The 26,820-nt window shown below is 41.9% G+C and overlaps 1 protein-coding gene across 4 annotated transcripts in view; it reads right to left on the bottom strand.

The window, feature by feature from the left end:
* The window catches only part of SEMA5A (semaphorin 5A), a 439,431-nt gene that overhangs the window by 70,533 nt on the left and 342,078 nt on the right, over positions 1-26,820 (bottom strand). For all 4 annotated transcript variants that reach the window (XM_037024956.2, XM_037024967.2, XM_073237934.1 and 1 more), the window contains exons 11-12: positions 23,406-23,613; positions 7,220-7,337 (exon numbers count right to left, since the gene is read on the bottom strand). In XM_037024956.2, coding sequence (XP_036880851.2) covers positions 7,220-7,337; positions 23,406-23,613 — 326 coding nt within the window. The remainder of the gene's footprint in view (positions 1-7,219; positions 7,338-23,405; positions 23,614-26,820) is intronic.

Below are 26,820 nucleotides of genomic sequence, written 5' to 3'. Positions count from 1 at the left end.
AGTAAGGTGGTTAGAAAAGAAATGAATATAGGGAAGATATGAGTAGGAAAACCAAGAGTCAGAGAGAGGAACCAGAAGACGAACAGACAGATGACATGGAGAGAAGGGGCTGGGTTCGCTGCCCTAATTCCTGATGGCTTTTGAGGTTCCTGCTCGAACTCATGTTGCTCCTTCGTAATAAATCTCAAGTCCTGAAGGGAACCTGAGAATCTCAGTTCCTGCAGCCCAAAGAGCTAAGGCAACAACCTCAGTCAGGGCAGGTGGGTTGTTATGAAAGCAACACTTTGAAAGAGGTCTTGCATTCCCCATGGGAGTCATCCCTCACCACTCACCACGCCTGTGAGGGGGACATATTCCTGGCAGGTTGGGCTGGTGCCACCATCCATCCCTGGAATGGGATGGGCCCCAGGCCAGGGACATCCTCACTGTCTAGGACAGTCCTGGCAACCCCACTACCTTGGGCCACTGCTGGGTCTAAAGATGCACATGGCACCTGATTCTGGCCAATGAGACTCAAGGAGAGACTGCAGTAGGCTTCTAGAAATTAATTTCCTCCAGACAAGAGGATGACACTCTTTGCTTTAGACACTGTTAAGTGTGGACATGATGCTTGGAGTTCCTGCAGACGAGAAGGCTCAGGAAATAAGGGACCAGCATACCCAGGGCCTCCCCAAACTGCCCTGAGTCAGCCCTGAAGCTGCTGCTTCCCATCATCATAGGAGGAAACTGGTCCTTTTCAAAGCTCTATTCACAGGAAATTCAATTTCTTTTAGGTGAATGCTGACCTACTGGACACAATCCCTATATACTATTTTTAAGAAAAAGCAAACTAATATTTAAGGAAATTGTAAACTTGCCAAACCATTGTCCAACTAATGATTTACAAGATGTCACTGGAAATGCTGGTGTGTACTTTTTCTTTTTCGTGACACCATGGCACTTTTTCAACATTGGCACTACTGACATTTGGGGTGGGCCATCCCCTGCCCTGTAGGATATTTGGTGACATCCCTGGTTTCCAGATGCTTGTACCCTGCCACTCCTGGGTGTGATAGCCAACATTTCTCCAGACACTGCTACGTGTCCCCAGGTACAAAATTTCCTCTAGTTAACAACGACTGTTCCTCAAAAAGCTAAAAATCGATCTACCATATGACCCAGCAACTCCACTTCTTTTGGTATTTATCTGAAGGAAAATAAATCTCTGTGTTGAAGTGATACATGCCTCCCCATGTTTATCACAGCATTATTTACAGTAGCCAACACATAGGAGGAACCTAAGCATCCATCAGTGGATGAAGAGGCAAAGAAACTGTGGACCATCCATCCATCCACCTACCTACCTACCTACCTACCTACCTGCCTACCTACCAACCAATGGTAGAATACTATTCAGCTATAAAAAAGAAGAAAATCCTGTGATTTAGGAAAGCATAGATGAACTTTAAGGGCATCATGCAAAGTGAAGTAAGTCAGACAAAGACACATACTGTGTGATCACTTACATGTGAATCCCCAACCAAAAAAAAACAACCCAATGGCAAAAAAGATCAGATTTGTGGCTGCCAGAGGCAGAGGGTTGAGGGGAAGGGTGAAATGGTGCAAACAGTTAAAGGGTACCAGCTTCTCGCTGTGCAGGATGATTAAGTTTGGGGGATGTAATGTACAGCATGAGACTATAGTGAACATGGCTGGGCAGTATACTTGAATGGGGCTAAGAGAGGAGATCCTGAAAGTTCTCATCATGAGGAAAAAACCCCTTTTTTTTTGGTTTCTATATGAGATGATGGATATTACCTAAACTTACTGTGGTACCACTTCACGATATATGTTAAGTGAAATCATTTTTGCTGCACACTGTAAACATATACTGTGCTGCACATCAATTTTGTCTCAATAAAACTGAAAAAGAACCATTGCACTAGATATTCTTCTTTCCACCTTTGGACACTGGTGTAAGATAACAGAGTCTGTAGGCAAAGAGATGCTATAAATGTTCTCTTTCTAAAGATGGCAAAGGATGAGCTGATTAGACTGACAGAAAAAAAGGAAGAATGTGGAAGACATGGTGGCTGAGGGCAGAGTGGAGAGGAATGGGCAGGAAACATGGGGCAGGCAGAGGAATAAAGAGCCTGGGAAAGACAGGAACCACCCCGGGTGAAATGCTAGTGGGTGAACACAGTGACTGCCGTTCTGCAGGGTAAGAGCGTGGGCTTTACTTTCTGGCCAGGGACGGTAGCTACAGACTCCAAGGGGCAGGGTTTTTCAGTCCAAGGCCATTGCAGTTGGTCCTGTTAAATTCTGGGGCAAGAAAAACTTGCAATCTTCAGAAAAGCACATGGGGAGCTGAGCAAGGGCTCTCTGCATTGCATTTAACCATGTGCTCCTTTGGACCTGAGTATATTAATTCAAGAATCTGCCTAGTAAACAGATCCATGAATGATGGGGTAGGTTCTGCTGCTTCACCATTCCACGTGAGTATTTTTATACTTGCTTGGTAATTTCCTTAGACATCAGAAACAGAGCTATCTGGAATAAATTATCTAATTGTGCTACATTCTGGGTTTCTGTCAAGTGACCATCTATTTTGGGTATGTGCTTTATGTTATTAATATTAAATATTAAACCACAGTAAAACACATACTAGGTGGCTTAGTATATGCCAGGCACTATGCTGAGTGATTTACATGCATTAACTCCTTGAATCTTCACAACACCCCTATTATTTACATCCCATTTCACAGATAAGAAAATTGAGGCTCAGATGAGGCTCACTTTGTTCTTTGTCACATTACTTATGTAAGACCCAAGAAGCAGTCTAAACAAGCTAAGTCTAGAGCCTGTGATCTCAGCCACTTCATTCTCTAATGAGATGCTAGGTCCTTCTTTGGTGAGAGTCTCATGGAAATCGGCCTCACACACTTTTACTCCCAGTTGTGTAATAGCAAAGTTCCCTCCACCAAAGGAGTAATGGATCTCCAAGAGCTAGCTAAGGAAGGTCCAATTTCTGTTAACAGGCATAATACATGATCCCATGTTGGAGTCACTCATGTTCATTTCATTAATTTTCAACTGATCAAGGACGTAAATACATTTGGTGAGTACAGAGGTACCTGGAGCACATTCCCAACCATCACTCTCTTAGGATTAACTGAAGTCTTATATTTTCTATCTTCCTTTACTTAGTTTCAAAGTTTCATGTACCATTGGTCAGAGATGGTAACAAAACAGGATCTTGAATGTGCTCCTTAGAAAGGTGTGTCTCATGTTACAACATCAGCTTACTAGCATCCCTAAGTCTATCTCTGTAGATGAATTACAGACAGATATGCAGGACCTTTGAGAGAACTAAGCTGGAGGGTCATGTGACCTCTGATAATGGGTGAATAGGGGCACTCTTCAGTGCCTCTCACTTTCAGTTCTTCCATCTTTAAAATGGAAGCAGTAATGTTTGTCTTTGGGGGTCATGATGAATATTAAAAGAGACAGCCCATTGAAAATAGCCTAACATGGCACTGAACACATGGTGCAGACACACAATTAATGTCAATTCTCTTTTTCATTCTTAACAGATTTTATTATAAAATTCAGAAATAACCTTTCACCTGCTATCTCAGCATAATATGCAGGGTGACCACTGGGGATGGGGAAATGTTGACAGCTGGGCATGTCAATGTCTAGAAGTAATGGATTTAAATCCTGATTTCTTTCCTGATGTAGTTTTAGAATCTTGTGTGACCCCTTTAGACTTTGGACCATGGTGTGGCCACCTAATGGAGGGCTTCGGGCTCAATCAGTGCCCAAGTTCTCTTTCACTTAAAGGTGGTAATGACACAGTAGCCAGGGAAGAATCCTGCTACTGTGAGACATTTAGGGACTTACTGATCTATGTATTTTGCTAGTTGTCACATTGTACGATATGGTATACTGATAACCGTGTACCTAATAAAGGATGTGGACAGTATTTATACATAAATAAAGCTCAGGCAGATTCTTAAGACCACTCCTTCCTTGTTAAGCAGCATGACAGGTTAGGCAGGACAGATCCATTATTGGATCACTTCAGATATGTCAATTTAGATCTTGCTTAAGCACTTCAAATCTCTTAATCTGAGAATCATGTTTTCAATTATGAGAAAATACAATGTTAATCAATATTGCAGTCAACTCTTGCTCTGTCTCCAAGAAAACAGAAATCCATGGACATTTTAAAATAAGGACATTTAGTGGAAAATAGGTCTTCTCTAAGTCGCTAAATCTGGGAAGGTTTTTGGGGTTCTACCTCCAAACAGAACTCCCTGGCAAGCAGAGGATTTAAGCTACAAATTGCAGGCTCTGTGTGAGTTTTTACTGGAGTGCCAACTTTGGGGAACTCAGCTGTGCTACGTTATTGGTCCATGGTTTGTGAAGATTTACCTGGTAGGTTCCCACATGAGGGTCTGATGTCAACCTCATCATACTCAACCTCCCCCTGTCTCTCTTTGAGCTTCACGTAATAGGATCTCCTTTTTTGTTCTTCAACTCAGGCTTGAACATTGGCTACAGAGATGCTCTCTCTGGTCTCACTCCAAAATCCAGCAGCTTATAAAGCTCAGTATTATAACATTGCTGAAATCAGCTGGCATCTTGCACTCTATGGTAGCCATTTTTTCTTATAAAACAAGCAATGACATATCAGAAACGATGAAATATGGTGGATTTGGCCAATAAAATCAAGCCTTTCTTCCATTTCAGTAAAAAATAAATGATAACATAAAAGCAAAATTGCATTTTAATAGCTTTTAAAAATACCTAAATTAAGACTGCTCTATGTGAATGCAAATAATGTTCACTGAGCTCATTTTCTTTGTAGGAGATTGACTTTTGGAAAGTGATGTGTAATTAAAACAGTTGTTAGAAAACAAGACAACAGACTCAGAATGGATTGCCTTATTCTAAGCCCCGTTACCACCAAACTGAGACTAAATTACAGTTTCTGCTCTCCTAGGAATGTAATCTCAACCCGGTCAATCAGGAATTGCCTGAACAGCGCTAAGTAAATCATATGCCTGCTAGTTTAGGCCTCCATCCCCTAAAGGAATGTGACCTTGCAATAACTGACCTGTTCTTTTGTCTCATGTGACTCCTTTCTTCCTGCTCTTCAGTACCTATTAAGGTCTTTCACTTTGTACATGTCATTTCTACCCTCTGGATGAGATGCTGCCTGCTTCAAATCGATTTTTGTGCAAACAAACTCTTAAAAATTTTAATATGTAACTTTTAACAAGTTAAAATGGTCAGTCTGGGATTTTCCATTTTCCATATGGTAGCCTATGTAAAATACATGGTTTTCTTTGCTCTGTTTTGCTCACAGTGACATAACTTATTGTCTGTTGTGGGATGCTTTGTATATTCTTAACTCACCAGAAGTATATCTTGATATGTGACCAATTCCTTTAAGTGAGGGGATAAGGATGGTTCTGTATAATGAAATCACCTTACACCAGAAAAAATAAGATATTGTTATGTGTATTTTACAGCCAGTGAATCATAGATCACATCTCACTACATTTTTAAAGCAGAAATGGTGGAGAGAGCACGTCCACATCACACTCTGACCTTCTTAGAGTTTATCACAGAAACTGTCTTCTCAGCAGGAGTGACAACCTTAAGTATCAAGCCTCTAGTCACTTCTTCAATATCAGGTTACCTCCATTTTTTGACTATAGGAATATACTATACATGTAATTGTTATAAATCAAGTGTGTATTTCCCATTATATAATTAAGGATGTCTCAAATAAGCACTAAAACAACCATGGGTCCTAGACTGAAGACATCATTGCTTAAGAACTACAATTTTAGTCTTGTGTTCTTTATCATTAAAAATGTGGGGTTGGATATCTAGAAGATGATGATGCACTGATTCTTCTAAAATATACGTCTGTACTTGAGAGATGCATTTCAGATGTTTATGTCTTCTTGAGCTGTGAAGAATTTAAGATGAACAACTTTGTGCTTTTAAAGTATTGCTTAGAAATGAGAAAGCACTTAGCATAAACACCAGCATTTTTCTAACCAATTTCGAGAGACACTGCAGAAAAGTTTGCTTCTAAAATCAGAGATGTGAATGAAGCTAAGTAACTCAAAGCAGTAGCAGCTAACTGCACTGCCTGGAGCCCGGAGGTGCTGAAGCCCACGGCTTTGCAGTGAAAGGCTTAGATCTCATGCCAGCACTGGGGACTGACACTGGTTTTAATAGGACAAGCCTTCCCCATGCCACTGCCTGATTTTCCCCACTTACAGACCGAAGGATAGGCTTCAGGAACATGTGGTTCAGATAATGGAATGAGCTGGTTCCTTGATAGGAAACAGAATGATTGTCCAGATGCCTCAGGCAGTTCTGTATCAGAGAAAGGGCACAGATTTCAAATAAGAATGTGTGGCTTCTCTTCTCACCTCTGTCTTGCAGAGCTGTGCCACAGGGACAGAGAGCAGCAGGTATGAGGCGGCGCAATGGCTTAATCAACTTCCAATACGTGGAAGCTAAAAGCTGTCACTCATATTCTCTGAGAACTCATAAAGAATTTGAGATGACTAGATTAAGGTTTCTAAAGACAAAGGAGAAAAAAAATAGGCTGGCTATTACAAGTGAGGACCTGGACAAATAAACTGGCAAAAGGACTGTGGAATCCGTCTTTTCTTGGATTCAGAGTCTGGCTCAAAATGGAAGTGATTTTCTCTTCATTCTGCCAGATTCACTGTGGGAATGGCTATTAGTCTGTTTTTCTCAGACCTTCCCATGACCTTGAGCAGGAGCCATGAGGCTGCCCCACATGGGGCTCAATGGTAACATCCTTTGGTTTGTTCTTTTAAAAGCTCCACTTATCTCAGCTTCTGGGATTAAAGCTGCCAAGGGAAGTGGATGGGCGTGAACATTACTATTTTATTAGTGTTAAAAGGGCAACATAGTCCACACCAATCTCTGGAGATAAAAATCCAAGAATAAATAAGAGATAGCACACCCCATTTTACAATCAGCAGTGTTTTCTCTTAAGACACTTCTCTTCAAAACAGACAAAAAGCTCATGGCAGCATCCTGTGTGGCTCTTGAATAAGCTAAGAGCTGAACGGGTAGTGGAGTACTGACTGGGTTTGCAAGAAAGGGCTACTATGAACACACGTGGACCGCACTGAAGCATCGGACAGTGTTTCAGAGGCCGGAGTGCGTGGACACTTACGGGGCAGCTGGAGGCGTCCTGCTCCCACTGCGCCATGCTCAGGCTCTCCTCCAGGCTTGTGCACTTCTTCTTCACCACGTCCCAGCCGCAGTAAGGGTCCTGGGCCCCAACGCAGGTGCTGGAAACACACGCCACAGGGTCAGCAGAGACACAGCTTTACCCACTCCCACAGGTGCAAGCTGGGGCCAGGCTGGCCCTTCTGGGGTGACATGGGAGCTAGTTCTGAGAAACAAAGTTTTAGTCTGTTTCCCAGAGAACATAGATTTCTGCATTGGGCAGAAGTATTTAATTAAAACCAAATTTATTTTGGTTGAAACATCTATATGTTTCGCTAAGATACAGGGCAGACAAGCAGATAACCATCTGTGCCAACATGAGCCTTTTGGTGTCAATGAATAAAGCTTAAGTCAGAATTCTGCAGTGCTCAGAAATACTGGCTGTTGTTCCCACCACTGTCATCCCCTTACCGGTATTACTTGTCAAACACCTGGGATATAGAAAAGGATTGTATCATTTAGACACAATTTTGTAAGTGGCTTTATTATTTTCACTTTATCATCAGCACTACCATCACCATCACCTTAATAACAGATGCTATTTGTTGAACACCTACTGGACTGTATCAAATTATTACATCATTTAGGCACTTAACTCAAACAAGGGAGGTAGTATGATTTTTGTTTTAGTGATGAAAAACTGAATAGAGGAAATGTAGGAAATTGCCTCATGGACAAGCAAACACATGTACAAAGCTTCACCAAGGTTAGCGGGATTTAATAAAATAGGGAAGTCTTCCTTTTGAAACTGTAGTTTAAAAATGTGTTAACATTTTCAGTTTTATATAGTTCTAGTTATGGTATTCAACATACTTTATCAGAAGTATTGTAGATCGTAGATATTCTATTTTAGCTTTGTCTAAATGAGAGTGCATATATAACAGGGGCATTACGAAAGATTCTGGCCCCCACGTTATACAAGAGAAGGTGGATGGGGGTGGGGGAAGTGGGCACAGATGAGTGATAGAGTCAAAATTAGACAGATGACCCCACAGGCAAGTAGGGCGCTGAACCTGGGAATTCCCTCTCTAAAGGAGCCGAGAGGTCTGATGGGCAGGACCTGGGTCTGAGGCGGGGTAGGCAAGGGCAGCCTCGGGGTGCGGATGTCCTCTTAGAGGTGGGGGGGCACTTACAGCAAGGGAGAGTCTGTGACCGAGTCACCAAGGCACCAAGAGGGGGACTAGACATGGCAGCACGACTACCAAACACAGGGCGCCCAAGGAGGGGTATTACTAAGTTGTTAATATTCATGATGTAGAATAACCCTAAGTAACACATCCAGTATGCTAACCACATATAAAGCACTGCTCAAAGACTTGACCTCTGTTAGCTCATTTAAACTTCATAGAGCCTATAAATATAGTTCCTCAATAAGCACTACATGTATTCCCTCTCTAAATGAAGAAACAGAGGAGCAACAGAGGGGTAAAACTATTATTTATTAAGTTATGATGTGATTGTTCTTTGTTAATCACCCAAAGAAGATCAAACAGCAATGGTCAAATTGGCGCTTCTCCCAGCAGGACTAGGTTGGGTGGAAAGGGATACGAAACAATTACCTGTCACCATAACGTCATTAGGACTTTTTGATAGGTGACCAGGCATGTGTTCAAAGGTAAACTGAGGCACATTACAACTTTCAAGAGTCTCTTTGAGTATATATGGATTTCTTTCTGGCAGTGCCAAAATGATAATGGTTAGAGGCTCCTTGGAGCTAGGCACAAAGATTTTATAGAGGAGACTCAAGAGCTAAGCAAGGAAATGGTTTGATTGGCTGCAGCTTAAGTGGTTGCCTTAGTGGGAAAGCCTGGCTGGCTGTGGTGATGGTTGTTCTTAAGTTTCACCTTCTCAGATTCACATGCATCGACTCTGCTGAGGTTTTGTTTTGCTCACATAGAGCATTAGAGCCATCCCAGGCTAATGGCCTTCTGGTTTCATCACCTTAATGTGCCTACATCACTTCCACACACATACACAAAAATCAAACAAAACAGTTATAAAGTACAAAGTAAAAACTTTCTCTCCCCAGAAGTAGGCACTGATCACACTCTTATATATTTTGGAGATATTTTCTCTATACCAGTAAGCATTTATGCAGGGATGTACTTATACATACATACATATTTTGTTGTTTACATGTACAGTTATACATAATGCATGTAAAGGGGATTATTCACATGGCTTCAAGTTTTGCTTTTTACACATAATAATACATTGTGACACTTCCTCTTGTGCATCAATATAATTCTACCTTACTCCTTTTATGCCTCTATAGTATTGTTCCCTTGATGAACCAACATTTATTTAAATCCTTAAAAGCAAGGCTGTAATGCATATCTTTGTACATATTTTCTACACGATAAACTCCTGTTAAGTGGAACTGATGAGTTTAAAGTTATGGGTATTAATCATTTTCACTGACCAACAATGGAGGGCACTTCCCTCTCCTCTACTGGTTTCATGCTGGCTGTTGCCTATTTTGTTTTTTTTTACATTAGCCCTTTCTGATAGATGAGAAATGATTTTCTTGTCATCTGTTTTATTTATTTAGTTGTGAAATCATGATTATGTGCATTGTGTGCACTTACTGCTATCTGTGTTTCCATTTGTGTAAAACTCCTATTTATAACTAGTCTCTGCTTTTGCTTAATTTTGACTGGGTCACTGGTTTCATTGTCTTTTATGTAGCCACTGCAAGTGAAAATATCTGTATTAAAAAATTAACACTGTCAATAATGTTTCAAAGACTTTTTCCATTTGTCACTAAGCATTTTTTCTTGAGGTAATCAAATGTTTTAACATTTTATGCAATAAAGTTTATGAGTCTTTTCCCTGGAAAATCATATCTGGATTTTGGCCATATTTAGAAAAAGCTTCTGCACTTAAAAATCATAAAAAATGTGTACCCACAATTCCTTGTATTCTTCTACAGTATTATTTCATTTGTCTCCCTATCTTTGATCCATCTAATGTATTTCAGCAACTCTCCTTCCCTTCAAAAAATTAAAGCAAACGAACAAAAGAATGTATATTTTGATCTAAATATCTCAGTCCTCACACCAACACAAACAGATGGTTTAGGAGTAAGAACAAGGAAGCTGTACATGTTTGATTTTTCCTTTTTCTATTAAATTTAGATAACATCATTTTCAAACATAAGTTGACAATAGAGTATGAACATTAGCTTTTAAAATCTCTAGTTCTTGAGGTTTAGGATTGTAATTTTTAATAATTTACTTTTTAAAATAAAAATTCACTTAAATGGTCAGTTTCATTAGAGTAGAATTTGACCTGTATTTATTTATAGTACATAAAACATATCCTCAATTTTAAGAACTAATCATTTGAAAGATACACAATTGATTTAATATCTTTTTTTCCTGCAGGGGACAAGAGAGATGAGACTAAACCAATGATGTGGAAAGTACACTTTCGTATCTATGGAATTAGATATTTCACATAATGTAACTAGGCCCAGCATGAGCAAATTCTCCCTGAGTAATGTCACTGGTATAGATGTTCTCTAGGAAAATACCCAGAGGAAGTTTCTGGAAATCTGGGGCCTTCAACTGTGAGACAGACCTGAGCAGAGGGTGGGAATAAGAACCTTTCCACCCTTCTGGGACCTCACCCGGCGGTGGCAGTGAGATCCTATTCCCAGTGTCCTAGCCCTACCAAGTAGGACCTTATCCCGGTGACAGAAGGCCACAGTCTGTAGCAGACATTGGGATTATCTGGGTATGATCCCATTTTCATGTTGGTGGGCTAACAGCACAATGATACATTTACAGAATTATTCAAAAAGCCTGAATTCCTTTTAATATTTCTTTTATTAAAGCAACATGGCCATTAGACAAAATTAAAATTCCTAAAAGGGGAAAATTCCACAAACTCCCTAACTCTGCCCTAGGCTTTTCCTTGCATATCTGCCTGGAGAACTCAACCAATGCCACAGGGCTACATGGAACATTTTAAGCTGTTTTAAATGAAAAGCTGCTTGTAAAAACATCTCCTTCTTCACATTTCACTTATCCCTTAAGATATTAAAACTTCTATATAAACACAAAGGCCCATTAAAAATACCATTATAGATAAACATGTTTTCCTGACTCAAAATATTTCATACCATGGGCAAAATTCTGATGAACTCTACCTTTATTCTAAATTATACTCTAAGAAAAAGCAGTCATCGTAACTTATTATTTTTGGAAGTTGGGTCTTTTAAAGAGACCATGTGGAAAATCACAGACTTCCTATTAAACCAGGCAACATGAAAGCAGCTTTTCTTCATTCTACTTTGAAAATGTTTTTCTTTGTGTGATTAATCTTTCTAATAAAATGTTTTCCTTATATTGGTAATAACCTTAGATTATGCACATTTGATATACTGCCATGATATTTGAAAGTATCTGAATTCAGAAAATATGCTTGTCAGAACCTCAAGGTTTAATTTGAGAATGCATTTATTGAGTTTTAGAGCTAAATGTATATTTAGAGGCAGGATAAACTACCTTCTTTTTTCAGGACAATGATATTAATATTTATTTAAACTCTTTATATTTTAAAGTTTGCTATGCTATTTGTTAATTTGAGCAGTAGGGACAAGAGGTATATTCATCAAAATCTTTTTGTTACATTTTTGGAAAGCTGGAGCTGATTACTGAATATGAGCCCTTTTTATATTAAATTAAGTATCAATGACTTTATCTGACTTGTTTCTGTTACATTGTTATTTTATCAGTTTACTTTTGACATTAAAAATTTTTGCCATATTAATGAAATGTAAGCATTAAACCTGAGATTTTAAAAGTGTTCAATCACTCATTCATTTAGCACATACTTAAGAGCACCTGCCATAAACTAGACTTTGAAAGTGGGGGCACTGTGCAAACAAAGCAGACATAGTCACTGCAACCTGAAGAACGTACCACCTTTGTAAAGGACATAAAAATGAAGCAATTACACTGATAAATATCAACAATGAGTTGAAAAGGAAAAACCCAAAGGGGAAAACCCCAATTTAGATAGATGAGCCTGGGGTCAAGAAAAATGTGGGGAATGGCATTTAAACTAGGATGAATGTAATGAATACATGTGATCCACCTGACACACGTTGGCAAAATCAGAACATTCTGGCAGCAAGAACAGCATGGGGTAAGTGCTCAGTTGGGAGACAACTTTGAAAGCTGAAAGCCTGGATAAGTAGAAGGCAGGCTTTGGTAGAATGGGCAGAACCCTGGAATTGCATTCAACACTCAGGGCCTCTAGTACATGTTGCGAACTTTAAATACTGAGCAAAAACCACATGTCAGATGTCAGTGCTTATTTCTACTATCATCTGATGTTAGTGGGACAGATCAACCCATCTGTGTATGAATGATCCTTGCCTTCATTCTGAAGACAATCTGAGTGTCTTATTCCTAACCACCAATGTCACCATACACACCAGACTCCCTTTTTACTTTCAAAAGAGTGGCATTAAAATACTAACTAGAAATAAGAATTAAAAAAAAATCCAATTAGACAATCAACTTCCTGAGGAATGCATTGCAAGATACCTACACATCCTTCAGTTGTGGAAGGAACATCTATTTTCTCCAGTTTCTTCTTCTGGAAAATGGTAATACCTCACAGGGCTGTTTTGAGGATTAAATTATATTATGCAGTAAATAAGAACAAAGTTTTTTGGAGATAGGATATAGTTATTCTAATTAAGCTCCAAACATAATTACAAGTTATGATATGCTATTGACTTCTGAGGTATCTGAAAAGATTCTACATCAAAAACACTAAGTCTGTGACTGCCATGGGCTCTTCATTTAACTGGACAATATGCCACTGAGAGGTGCATGGTGGTTCAATGACATGTTTGGGTCGATTAACAGTGATTTTTGACTAGTTGGATATGCAAAATGCAATGCTATGTGCTGAACACACAAAGACCAGGAATGAACATGCTGCCTAGTGAGGAAGGAAGAGTATGTTCATGAATATTGCCGGATACCAACATAATGAAGGGTGACTATTAAGTGAGGAGCTCAGACAATAGGCGTTACAGGAGCCAGAAGAGAGAGGAGTGGGCCAGAAGAGCTCCAGGAAGAGGTGGAGTAGAGGCTGGCCTTGAGGTGAAGCTGGGGTTTAGCCGAGCGAGAGGAGCACACCTGGTCACGATCTGCAGCCATGTGCACGCAGCGCGATCAGGGAAATGAGCAGGGCGTTGGCAGAGCTGAGGTCTCCTCAGGATTCCTGAGAAGTCTGCTGATGTGAATAAAATGTTGGGGCTATGTAGGCAGGGGAACTTGGTTGTGGTATAGAGCATGTGTCAGATAGTGAAATCTACTACTAGAGTAATTTATAATTCCAAAGGTGAACTGGGATAGAACTATAATCATAATAGCATTTTTAAAGTTAGGACCCACACCAACTGAACAGAAATATAAGTACTAGTAAAAATACATGTTTAAGCTCATTATGAATAACTTACTAAAGACACAGTAATATTTTATGTTATTCACTATGATTTTCAGTTGAAATTAACAAACTAGAATTTCAATTAGTCACTAACTTTGAATGCATTAAAAAACATCACTTTGGCTTACCATTAAATTAAACTGATTAAACAGAATGAAGATTTTCACATTTAAAAAGGTTTTTAATATTACATTTAAATAATTGATATGTATTGCCAGCAATACTAAGAAAATGTTTTTTAATTAAAATCATATTAGGTAGATATAACACTCATATTTTCCTGAAAAATTTGTTTTAAAAATGAACAAGAGTGATAAAAATTTTACAGTAAAACATTCTGGAAAAATTGATAGTAGAAAAAAACAGTGACAAGAGTAAAGGGCATTTGAAATAACCAAAATGAAAGTACTTTCTGGAATCTAGTAACTGTGACCAACTTGGGACCTCAGCTTTGGTTTCTGGCATGTCCCAGACAGTCCAGCTTTACCCGGTCAGCAGGCAGAGACTCCTGAGCCTTATATTCCAGCCTCCCAGTGGGCCTCAATCATGGTGAACTTTTCTCAGGAGCAAGAGTAGAATCCTTCTGGGAAGGTCAAATCTACCCCTGGGGAGAAAACTCCTCAAGGAAGGCAGTTTTGTACTCAGGCCCAAAAACCGGGCATGGGGCCTCCAGGGATTAGTGTGCCTTCACAGTTCTGGTGTGCTGGACTAACTGCTGGAGTCACGACCCTATGTGACATGTGTATGTGCCCAAGAAGGAAAGAAAAGCACCACTAATCACGTCATTCAGGGAAAAGCTTATACTTTTGGTGTTTTGTGTTCTCCATCCTATAAAACGGAGGTAATCATAGGTACCTCCGAAGCCTACCCTCCACAATCTCCTCTCCCTCCTGGCCAATCAAGTATAAAGATGAAGAACACAATTATTTTTTTGCCCATTGGTGTTTCTTCAAGGGAAACCGTTCTATGAACTAGGACCGAATGGGCAGAATCAGAAGACATGGGACAGTCTGAAGAACTCTCTGAAGAACACACATGGTATCCAGCAATACATGTTAACTTTTACACAAAACCTAAGAGGAAAATAAGTTCAGAGAAAAAATGTACATTCCTTTCCTAATAATTCACCCAGCTTTACAGTTTGCCATGACCGAGTAGATGCAGCTTAAATGCCAAGGATTCCTCTGGTGGAGCAGAGCCCATCCGGGAGGGGAGAAACCCACCAGCCAGCAGAACATAGCTGCAGCTATGGTAAGGCTGGCATCTACCTTGAATTTGTATCCTCTGCTGCCCCGCAACCTCATGATGGCCGCAAAGGTCAGCACTTGGCTGTTCTCACACCTGGCTCTGTCTCGCCTTCAGAAGTGCCTGAATCTTAGCCTCTTTCATATGGATACATACACGGTACAATGATAGATACTTGAGACAGGGAATTACTGATACCATTGACAGATGCTCCCACCAGCTGGATGGGGTCATATTAGTATCGCTCACCTACACACTGAATGTGGTCACTGCAGAGTCTCACAAACTGCCGGACAGTTCATTGCTAGATAGACTGGAGCCAGGTAAACAATTCAATACAAGGAGCAGAATCTGGCCTGATGGACCCAGAACCTCTCAGACACAGTGAAGTGGTTTAAAGGCAGAAAAGCAAATTCTTGACAGGTCAACTTGCTTCCAGTGTGGTCCAGGGCCACTGTGAAGTGTATCTGGCAACACCAGGCACATTGACAAGAGCAGTTTGACCCAACCCCAACTCTCTCCTCTTTCTTTCCTTTTTTGTTCATTTGTTACTGTGTTTTATTTTGACTTCCATTTGGGACAGAGGGAAATTTTGAAACCAAGCCTTCCAAAGAGTGTGTAAAGAGTGAATTATATGGTTCACCAGCAATGCTGGTGCAGCAGGACCTACACAAGCTGACTGATCCTCAAGCAGGAAGGGAAAGGAACTGCAATGTGTTGAGTTCTCCTGTGCCAGACCCACCAGGTACTCTCTGTCTTCTTGTCTCCCAATAACAGACTGAGGAACTGGCTCATGACACAACCAAGCAAAGGCTTAGCTAGGGTCCGCCTGAATCCAAAGCTCATGCCTTGCCATACACATGCTGTTCTGCAGATGCGTGGGAATGGTTATTTCCTTAAGGTCACTCACCAAGTGATGGGGCTTTACTGCAAATAAAATCTTCAGGGAAGCTGGGTATATAAAAGCTAAGGTGCTGCTGCTCAGGATGACGCAGGCGAGGATCGGGAGCTGAGAAAACTGCCACAGCCCAGGAATTCCCAGAGTTCCTTCTGTAGTTTTAAATTTAGGAACTCAAAAGCAAGAGGCCTGGGGACACTAAATGATGAAAGCTTGCACTGTGAGCTCTTTAGCTGTGCTTCTCAAATACAACCGAGGTACACAAGGTTGGTACTCCTACCGATTTTCAAACTTTATTCAAGTGACTATTTAAAACGCAGTGTCATTTAGGAAATGGAAACATGCTCTTTTAGGAAACCAAACAGAAAGCTGAACCCAAAACTGTGGAGTGGTGATTGCAAAGCTGAGGAAAGCTAAGAGGCTGTACTCATGGATTTGACCTATGGAAGACTTTCAGTACACTTTCTGGTGCTTGGAAATGTAGTCTCTATTTTTAACAATAATGGGATTATATTAAAATATTTGGCAAAAGAAGTGAAAGAATGTACCCATAATCCCACGTTGAAGGGATAGCCCATGGCATCTCTACAAGATGGTGCTCATATATTTTCATTGCTTTTATTGTCTACCTGGATCCAAATATATGTTTATATCATTGCCAAGGTGGATTTGTTGTGAAGTTAAGCAAGCCTAAAGTTCTTTACTTCATGAAACCCATTAAGGACCTGAGATTGGCCCTCGTCACTTGTATTCAAAGGTTGATATTCTTTGTCTTAGTGAGAACTCCTCCCAAACTGCACGAATTTCAGATCCCACAAAAACCTACATTTCTCCCTGATTATTACAGAACAAACATTAGTCCAAGTTTTGTTTCTTAATTTACTAATCAAGCTTATGCACATTCAAGTTCTGGCTGTCACATTTTGACTGTTCCTTTTCCACCCTGCCCCTGAGGTATTATTAACTTGCAACTTAGTTAAAAAAGAGTGATCCAGGCTAAGCCCCCTTTTGACCTTCTCAGAGTGTATGCTCTTCACAGTAGTAATTAGCTTATTGGCGAATATTTCTTCTCTTTTCCTCCTTCTATTTTCTGAAGTTGTAATGATGACATACACATACTGTTGTCTTGATTTTTCAATTACCATCATGTCATCCAGATGTGTTTATCATCATCATCTGATGGCTTCAGAATAACCCACTGAGTGAATACTCTATTGAATAAGTATATCATAACTTGACGACTGAAATTTAAGATCAGAATACTGGTTGTGATTCAGATATAGCCTAAAAAATAACTGGACAGGAATGTCAGGCTTGGAGATTAGGTCCAAGTGCAGTCCAGGATCAGACTTTAATGATAAATTGATTTTGGATAAATTCTAAGGTAAACTCTTTGGCTCAAATCCACAACAGATATTTAGGAGATTTTATTTATGCCAGAATTTCTCATTAGACTCTGAGCTCCATGAAGACAGGGTCAGGGATGCCTCATCCATCATCGTACACTCAGGGCCTGGCTTGGTGCTTGGCACATAGTAATAAATTCAATAAATATACTGTGAACGAATTAACTAAGGAAAATCCAGTCTTTAGGCGCTGATCCAAAGTCAATGTAAACAAGAACTCAACACACCGAGATTTGGAAAATTTTAAATTCATTTTGAAGAGAGAATATATACTTTGTAAAATAGGCACATGTCAAAATGTCCTTCTGAATGTTTATGTGATTCATAACTAAATGACTAAGGCTGTCTTACTGGGTGATCTTGTGGGGATCCTGCGACTTTTTCCTGTACATTGTGTGTTTCTCCCATCAGACTGATGCTGTCTTTACAGAATATTTAATTAATAATGTTGCCAATGTATTCACTTCACCTTTTAAAGCTTATTCTTTCAAGCAATAAATGTCCTGCAGCAACCTAGCCTCCACACTGATTTTCTTAATGTGGAGTTAATTTCTTTAATTAAATGATACTATTATAGGCTGACTAAATACCTGTTTACAAATGGAGACAACTCCTTTTCTTAATGGCTCCATCTTTCCCTCCAATTTTATAAACCAAACGTAAAAAGCATGTCTTTTCTGTTTTATATATAGACTAGGATTCTCCTGGTTCCTAGCTTTTCTTCTGTCTTCAATGAGTTTTTATAATAAAGCAAAAATGAAACAGCAAACACCTAAAGTCCAAAGGTTTTTAGTCCTTTGGCTAATGTTTTATACCACCACACCTTTCTGGAAAGGAGTTTTACTGTTTCACAAGGATTTAGGTCCTCTTTTTTTAGGTTATGAAGTGAAACAGCAAAAAGGGGAGCAGCAGAGTATCCACTTGTACGTTTGATAATATTCACTGAGCGTGCCTGGGGCCAGGCACCATGCTGGAGGCTGCACGGAGCCTGGGAAAATGGACACTGCCCGGCTTTTGGCTCCTGGTCCTCTGAGCGGAATGAAGCCTGCGCTGGCCTTCAACACTCAGCATTGCAGGGTCTGTCCTATGGCTGATGAGTCTCTGGACATTCTCTGTTTCATTTCCATCCCTCATCTATAAAATGCTAACTTTACAACCTGATAGGTTTAACTTATCTCAAAATTGTGTTGGGTGTCAGTAAAAAAAACAAAGGATAGGTAAGTGTCTGAAAAGAAGAGAATGCCATGGTATTCAGAAAATATTTAGGTATAGAGTTAATTAATGTAATTGAATAATAAACTCCATACATTTAACACCTAATTTTATCCATCAGTCTACATAATGATTTAAGGTACACTGATTCATTCAAAAGGCATAGATGACAGGATTCTAATTCACAAGTCAGCAAGTCACAGCCCATGGGCCAGATCCAGCCTGCCACCTGAAGTTTTACTGAAACTCAGTGAAGGGGATTCTCTGCCCTGGTGCCCTGTTAACTGTACATGTCTCTGCACAGGGCAGGGCCTCACCGCAGCTGACCTAAGCTTTGGCAGGATGCTGTGCAACCCTGCCTGCCCATGGACCGTTGGGGGCATTATCAGCAGCTGCCCCAAGGCTGTCCACCCACCCCACCTCCTGTGTTCTGGGAGAGTATCTCACAGTGTCCCCAGTTCCAATGGGGTAGGCTTTCTGCCCATGCATCTGTCTCAGGGACAACGGCAGGCCACCAAACTGCTAAGCACGGCCTGGCGCCCCAGCACTGCAGCACCCCCGTTCTCACGCTGAACGGCCACCTGCCTCTTTCTGCTTTGGGGTCACCCTCTGGGACAAGGGGTGGCATAGCTGACACCTCTTCTGCTCGTATCTATGGAGCCAACAACTGGCCTGCCTCACAGTGCCTTGTTTCCCTGCCTGACCCTGTCGTCTTGCTGATGCAGCCGCCCCCATTCACTGCAGCCTGAGACTTCTTCCGAGCCCCAAGGACGGAGCAGCATAGCTGCCTGTGAAGCCCAGAGTAAGCACTCTATCTGACTAATTAATGCACAGTACTTAAAATGACCTTGTCGTCTATATCCACAGGCATGCCGCCCGCACTTCCTCCTCCTTAGACTGAGGAGCTTCGGCCGGTCAGACCACCTGGAAGGCTGCAGCATATCCCTGGGAGGCGAAACAACCTCCTTTTGGGACATGAGTGTGACAGCCCACGTCCTGGGACCATTTTTGTCTTCCTGGCACAGTGGGATGGGGACTCTGCTCCCTGCCGGAGTTGTTTTCCTGGGAGGCAGGTGAGGAGTTTACACTGGACTTCACACCAGGCGGGAACTAGAGGTGTGGCCTGGCTGTGCCCCTTCCTGTACCTCCCTACGGATCTTTCCCACCTTAAGGAACTCACGTTGCTACTGGGAGCCCCGACCAGGGGCACATAAGGCGGCGTCAGCTTACCCACCCTCCACTCCCATTCACTCTAGACCTGTAGGGTTGTCCACATCCTTCAAAATTCAGTGACTCTTAATTCAGCTTATGAAACTAATATGAACATGTGGTAAGCCAGTCCTAGAGTACAGAAAGGAGATACAGGAAACAGCAGAAGTTTCCCTTGCCCTTTATGCCCCCAGAGGTAACCACCCATTCTGATGAGCTGGATTTATTGTTTGCCTACTTTTCCCATACTATTTATTAAATGACTGTGTGAAAAAAGGCTAAAATTAAAACAACCTCTTATTTTTTTTAGGTCAAACTTAACTGAAGTATATTGTTTAAATACTGTTCTTTCCGGGGAAAAACAGCTGTGTGGAATCAAAACCGCCATGCTGTTTGTTCCAAATTCCAACCTGTGTGGAGCGCAGACAGTGCAGGCATGCATGTGCTCTTCCCCGCCTGACCTGGGGCCCCGGGGTCACTCTAAGTCACTGGTGAGTAGAGACTCACATTAGCATAACCAGGGGGCTCTAAAACCTTCCAGCCTGCTGGCTCTAGCCTGGTGGCAAGTATAAGAAAGAAGAAACAGGTGGGAAGAGGCCACGACTAGTTGTCAGCACAGACCTGGGTTCCTCCTGTCCCGGTGCCACCTAGTCTGGCTCTCAGGAACACACGAGGAACGTGCCACCAAGCAGCATGTCCCTGCTGAAATCGGACCTCTGAGGGTGACATCCTCATAGTGCCAGGGGCAGCACAGTGACCCAGAGACAGAGCCTGGGCTATGTAGCAGACAATCCCAGCCCTGGACTCGGGTTTCACGTGGCACAAGGTATGTGACCCTGGCAGGACACCAAAAATCTGAGCTCCCATTTCCTTGTCTGAAAAATGGAGATGATGTGGAACTTCATTCTGAGGGTGTAATGATTAAGGAAAATCACCACTTTCCTTAAGACCCAGCACAGTGCCAAATATGTAAAAGAAACTTATGGAACTGTTTAAATTGTTACCATTTATAAACATCGCAACAGGTATCAGACTGTGTGCTGCCTTTGAATACACATGTTCAAAGAAATGAAAATGTGAATATGATTCGGATGGAGATAGTCATTTATTAAGCTCAATTTCTCTTCTTAAACACTTCAAAATTTATTTATAAAATTGATTTTCTAATAACAAATGAAATGACATATCTACTATGAAAAGCATATTTAACAAAGAAATTACTATCCAATTGTTACTCAACTGTTATCTTGTTCCTATTTAGTGTATTTCTTTAGACATATTTCTGGAAAATTGAAATTGCTTTTGTTAAAAAAAAAACATTCCCCCAAATTATAAAAAAAATCTGAGTATGTAGTTATTAGTTTTTAAAAAATGGATTCTTTTTCCAGTTAATATTAATTACTAGGTTTTCTTGTCTTTCCACCAGAGGAGAATGGCAGAAAAATATATGGAAAGAATTTAGAGAAATTTGTGGGTCGAAATCTTTAGATTTTTCTTTTCTCGAATGGACTGTTTAGGGGTCAAACACGAACCCATTCTGAGTGTGGGCACACAGAAGACCACAGTCTATCCGTTGACAATAAAGTTGTAATCTCTCGCTGCTTTTCTCTGAGCGAATGGACTAGGAAACAGCAGGGAGATTCAGCTCTGGATACAACTGTAAAACCTATTCAGCCCAGGAGCCTGATGAAGACAGACAAGTTTTCATTTCAGACTTATTATCCTCCATAGAAAAAGAGGAAACTGTGAACTCCTCCAGGGCTGCTGTGCCTACTGGCAGCTGGCTCCCATGGATTCGTGAATGAGCTTGAAGTGCCAAGCAAGAGTCCAGGTGGGCATGATGCCTGGCTTCCCTGCTCTGAGGCAGGACTTCATTTTCTAAGCTGCACCTACAAGGAGATGAGCTCTTGAAACCCAGACACAACGAGACAGAGCACCACGAAAATGATGAATCGTCCCACACTTTGCAAGTCACAAGCCCCCATTCTGGCATCAGAAACACCCTACATAGAGCACAGGCCTGTGTCTTCTTGTGTGTGATCCTGTATCACACCCCCAAAAACATTAGTTAGAACTCAGAGCTCACCAGGCTGAAGTTAGACTGGTGCCCCTCTAGCAGCATTTCTACTTGTGACATGCCTATTGGCAAGACCCCAACACTGCTATCACCCACTGAGCCATGAGGAACCAGGCAGAATCATCCCAGCACCAGGCTAGTCCTGCAGGGATCACCAATCAGAGTAAATTTCAAGCAGCTACTGGGTTAACTTTAGGAAAAAGATGTATATAGAGGATAGTCACTGGAGAGTGGAGACTTGTTAATACCTACTTGTTATTAATGCTCACAATAGCATTATTACTATCTGGGAGGCCCCTAATGGTATTCTTTAACACTCTGATAACAAAGGGAACAGTGTATTATATACTTCCCTGTTTAGAGTCATCTAGGAAGGAAAAGTGTAATGAATTTTACTGTACATAAAATCCTTCCTTCTTTATAAGAACACCGACTTTGTAGAATGCTTTGAATTTTATACAATATGCATTATCCCTTTTGATTCTGTAGCAGTCTGTTAGGTTTGTGTTAGATGAGAAAAGTGAGATCTAAAACACCTTAGTGACCAGGTCAAGAAATATCACATGCAAGTGTGTAATGTGCCTACCAGCCTCCGAGCCCCAAAGCTAGTGCCACTGGGCCTTGCTAGAGAAAGAATGACCTGTATATGGCATTGGTAAGTGGTACACCCAAACAGTCCATTTCTATACCAAATCTGCAGTCATGCACTGCTGTGGGGAACAAAATTAATAAGAGCACTAATACCTGAGAACATTTGAGGTTTTGATTTCCCCATGAGCAATCTTTTGTCAGGGGCCAGAGCATTTATGTAATATCCCAACATTAAAGAGCTGGTCAGGCATAGAGTATATATAGCACTTTGCAGTTTTCTAAGCCCCATTTTTCCAACTTGAAAGGCCACTGTGGTCAATAGTGGACACCTCATGGAGGATGAGAAGAACTGGCTAGGGCTGAGAGAAGGCGTGACAGCACTTGGGTTTCCCTGGGCCTGCAGGACTTCCCTTCTTTCCCTCCTCCCAGCCAGCCGGAAGGACCCAGGAGCCACAGGAGAGATGTACCATCCCAAGGAAGCTGGCGCTGAGGACGGCACTGAGGATGCCCCCCAAACAGGATGGCACATCCCTCCTTCTCAGGGGCTGAGCTCTGGGCTGAGATGATGCATGCTTCATATCATCCTCTGCCCCATATAATGTATATTACATGTATAAATATAATAGACATATTCTTTACATATAATATTTTATGACATTTAATGGAAAAATATATATATTCAAATAAATATGAACTTGTACCTGATTAATTCAGGAATGCCAACTATCAGCATTATCAGTAAGTATAATATGCACTGAATAACTGAACCCCGACAGCTGCTTACAGATGTTTTAACATCTGTATATTATGTGCTTCTCCTCCAAGGATACTTGCTGGGTTATTCCCATCACAGTAAATCGGTTTGCATCAAAACTCTCGGCATCCTGGGATACAGGACTCACAGTATGCTGAGGTCCTATTGCCATGCAGCTGCTCGCGATCTGGAAGGACCCCTGCACCCTCTCTGAGTGGCGTGTCTCTGCGGGGCACCAGCGCATGGGGCACCTCGGGGCTGCCCTACCTCCGTGTGCGGTGGAACTGGCACCTCTTCAGTGGGATTCTGACCACGTGCTCCCACAGGCCCGCGAACAGGACACGCTGGCTGTGCAGGATCTGCAGGCTCCTGATGGGGTCCCCCTGCCTCTGGGGGAAGAGCTCGATCTCCTCCAGCAAACAGCTGCCTGAGGTCTGAGTCAGGGGTGCCCGTACTTTCTTAATGGTGCCGTAATCTGTGAACAGACAGGGAAGGAAGGAACGTCCGTGGGTCTCACCAGTCACTCATCAGTTCAACAGCCACGGTTCTCCAGCCTGGCTGTGCACAGAACCATCTGAGCAGCTTTAAAAAATGCTGACACCTGGGTCCAGGCCAGGACCTATCCAATCAGAAACTGGTATTGTTTGGCTCTCTGCAGAGCAAACACACAGCCAGAGAGGAAAACCACCCAGCTACCATCAGCCGCACCCAGTTTCAATTCCAGAGACCCAGCGCACAGTAAAGCTCACTGTGGGACAATGCAATCCTTGCCCATTGCATGGAGAACGTCCCTCAAGAGACGATCTTGAGAGACCTAGCATCAGACAGGTGTGACTTTGCCAATAGGCTAGGCAGACACGTGGTGGGCCAGGGCAGACATGCCGGGCAGCCAAGGGAGCTCGGGAGGTATATGCTGCTCTGTTCCTCTTCCTCCTCTGTCCAGATCACCTTCTTTCTCCTTCTCTCTAATGCTTGATCAGATTCCTGAGCTCTTCTTTCCTGTGCACTGAACATCCATTTCTGGCCTGGTCTCCTCCCCACCCCAGGCTTTCTGCTCATCACATGTGCATGCGCACTTTCGGATGAGCCTGGCTCTAAGGGCCTCTTCTGGCTCTGAACCAGACTGACTCCCCAGACCAGCTGCAAAGAGCATGGGGAGGGTTCTGGTCCTTCCAGCCATGGGCATGGCACAAGCCAATGCCATGGGTCCGAGACACAGACCTGAAACAGGCTGTCCCCGGGGTGCTGTGGTGAGGCCTCTGCTGCCAGCCCACAGAGCCGGGCAAGACCCCAACCCTCGAGAAGCACCTCCCAAAACTGCTATCAAATTCCTCCAGTCGTCCCAAAGGCACTGACTGAATAAAACCTGTCACAATCCTGAGTCTCAAACATTATAATTCTTATTCTGTGAATATAGAAAATGAGGCTAAGAAGTTATTTTAACACTAGAATTAAATCAAGAACCTTTGGCATCAGGGTCTCCTACCAATCCATTAATCTCAGAGGATTTTGGACAGAAATACTTCCCAGCTGTCTGTTTTTATCAAAGTCCTTAGAGACTGGGGATGCTTATATTTAAAGAACAAATACATAAGCAGACATATCCCGAATCTGTTAAAAAATGTATAGCTGAAGCATTGCCAGTGAACATTTGTTGATTATGAACTGCCTTCATGATAATGAATGCAGTATTAGGAAATCACTGCTTAATGTTATCTTAAGCTAGCTGGTTAAGTGTGTTCCTTTTGAAAAAGTTCAAGCATATATGGGGTTTGCTCTATGCTGGGAAGATTAAAAATGTAGCACCTGTCTGTGAGGAGGAGTGTCTGAATGCAGGGGAGAAAGAGAGAGGCAGAGAGGGAGGGAGGGAGGGAGAGAGGAAGGGAGAGAAGGGGAGGCAGAGAGGGACAGAAGGAGGGAGGGAGATTTAGAAAAAGGGGAAGTGTGTGCAACAGGGCAGCAGACATTTTAACAAATGCTCAGACTTTGGTGTGCAAGAAATTTGTATGTTTTTACTGCATAAGTCAACCTAATTTGGACTTGGAGACCACAGCTCCCACCTGGTAGGAAATTCAACCCCAGTGATTTTGGGGTCTTCTTGCCCCACAGAGTGCAAATCATCAATGACAGTGCAGAGCACCAAGGCGGGGACAGGGGCAAGATGGGAGCTTCTGGGAAGGCGACGTCAGCACAGATGTGTTGGCCCAAACGCCCTGAGAGGAGCTCCTCACCAGCAGACAGAAGGCCCAGCCTTCCTGTGGGGCAGTGACAGGTACCGAGTGCTCGGCCACCCACTGTACCATCATAAGGACAGGAGACATCGTCTAGGCCAGAGGACGGGAGAGGGAGCCGGGCACTGCTGCCACCTCACGCACAGAAAGGCTCACGTGAGAGATGAAGATTTGGGGTGAAGGGGGAGGTCCAGCAGGACAATCGCCATTGTCTGACTGTTATCACACTATTTTCACAGGAAAAATGGTTACAGAACTAAATCTTATTCATCAGTGGAATGAAGACTCCTTGTTTATTGTTTATTTTGCTGATGATGTATGACTCTAAGAAACCTGCCCAAATGAATAATAGTTCAAATGTCAGTATGTTCATGTGTATTTCAAATTCTTAGATGACTGTTGGAGAAATAAAAAACAGATTTTAAAAGATCTTTAGTAATTGGATTTACAAGAAATAGCCTTCACCGGTCAAAACTTTCCCACTGCACACCTTATATCTGAGTTCCCAGGTGACTGGACCTAACAAAACCACAGGGCTTGGCGTTTCAGAGAATGGCACTTAGCACGGACTCTCCAGGCACCTGCCTCTGACTGCTGAGCTGGGAGTCTTCTCTGTGCCCTCTGCACACTCCCAGCTCAGTGCATTCTGTCACACTGATGTGTCCCGGGGGAAGTCCTCTCTCGTGGGCACCATCAGGTCCTTGTCTTTGTATGTCCTGGGCTATTTTCCTCTCTTCTCTCTTTTTTTTTTTCTTTTCTCTTTATGAATAACTGAGTGTCATAATTTTATACCAAATTTTTTATTGAGATATAATTGATATATAATATTGTGAAAGCTTAAGGTGAACAATGTATTGGTTTTGTGCATTTGCATATTGCAATACAATCACTACCATAGCAAGAATTAACACCTCTACACATTACATAATTTTACTACAAAGTGATAAATTCCAAACACAAAAAAACATGGAATTCCAAAGGAATATATTTCTCCTTGGAATAAATCAATGAAAAGGAAAGCTGGAGTAATTCTGTATTTTGGAGAAGGGGCAGGTCGGAGAAGTGACATTTCTGACTGCCATGACATTAATACGACACCACTGTGTTACAGCAGATCAGTCAGGGCTTCCTCACATAGGACACTCGGGATTTCCCACAAAGCAGCAACCTACTGGCAGGTGGAGAATCAGACCCTCCATGCTCCCTCAGTGCCTGCTCCTGGTTGCTCAGTATGAGGTTGAAGCCCACTTGCTCTAGATGAAGAACATAGCAAGTATTTTTTTGTTTCAGTGTCAGGAAGGCAGGGGTCACCCCATAGAAGAGCACAATAAGCAAACATCAATTTCATTCACAACAGCAGGACCCTGTTGGTTCCTCAGAGCACTTTGATTTTTGTTGTTATTTTGCTTCATAAAATTAATCATAATTACTGATTTAATTGCGTTGTGGCA

Source organism: Manis javanica, chromosome 1 (genome assembly GCF_040802235.1).
Source record: "Manis javanica isolate MJ-LG chromosome 1, MJ_LKY, whole genome shotgun sequence".
NCBI lineage: Eukaryota > Metazoa > Chordata > Mammalia > Pholidota > Manidae > Manis > Manis javanica.
Note: the sequence above shows the minus strand (reverse complement) of the source record. Positions and strands in the feature narration are given on the sequence as shown.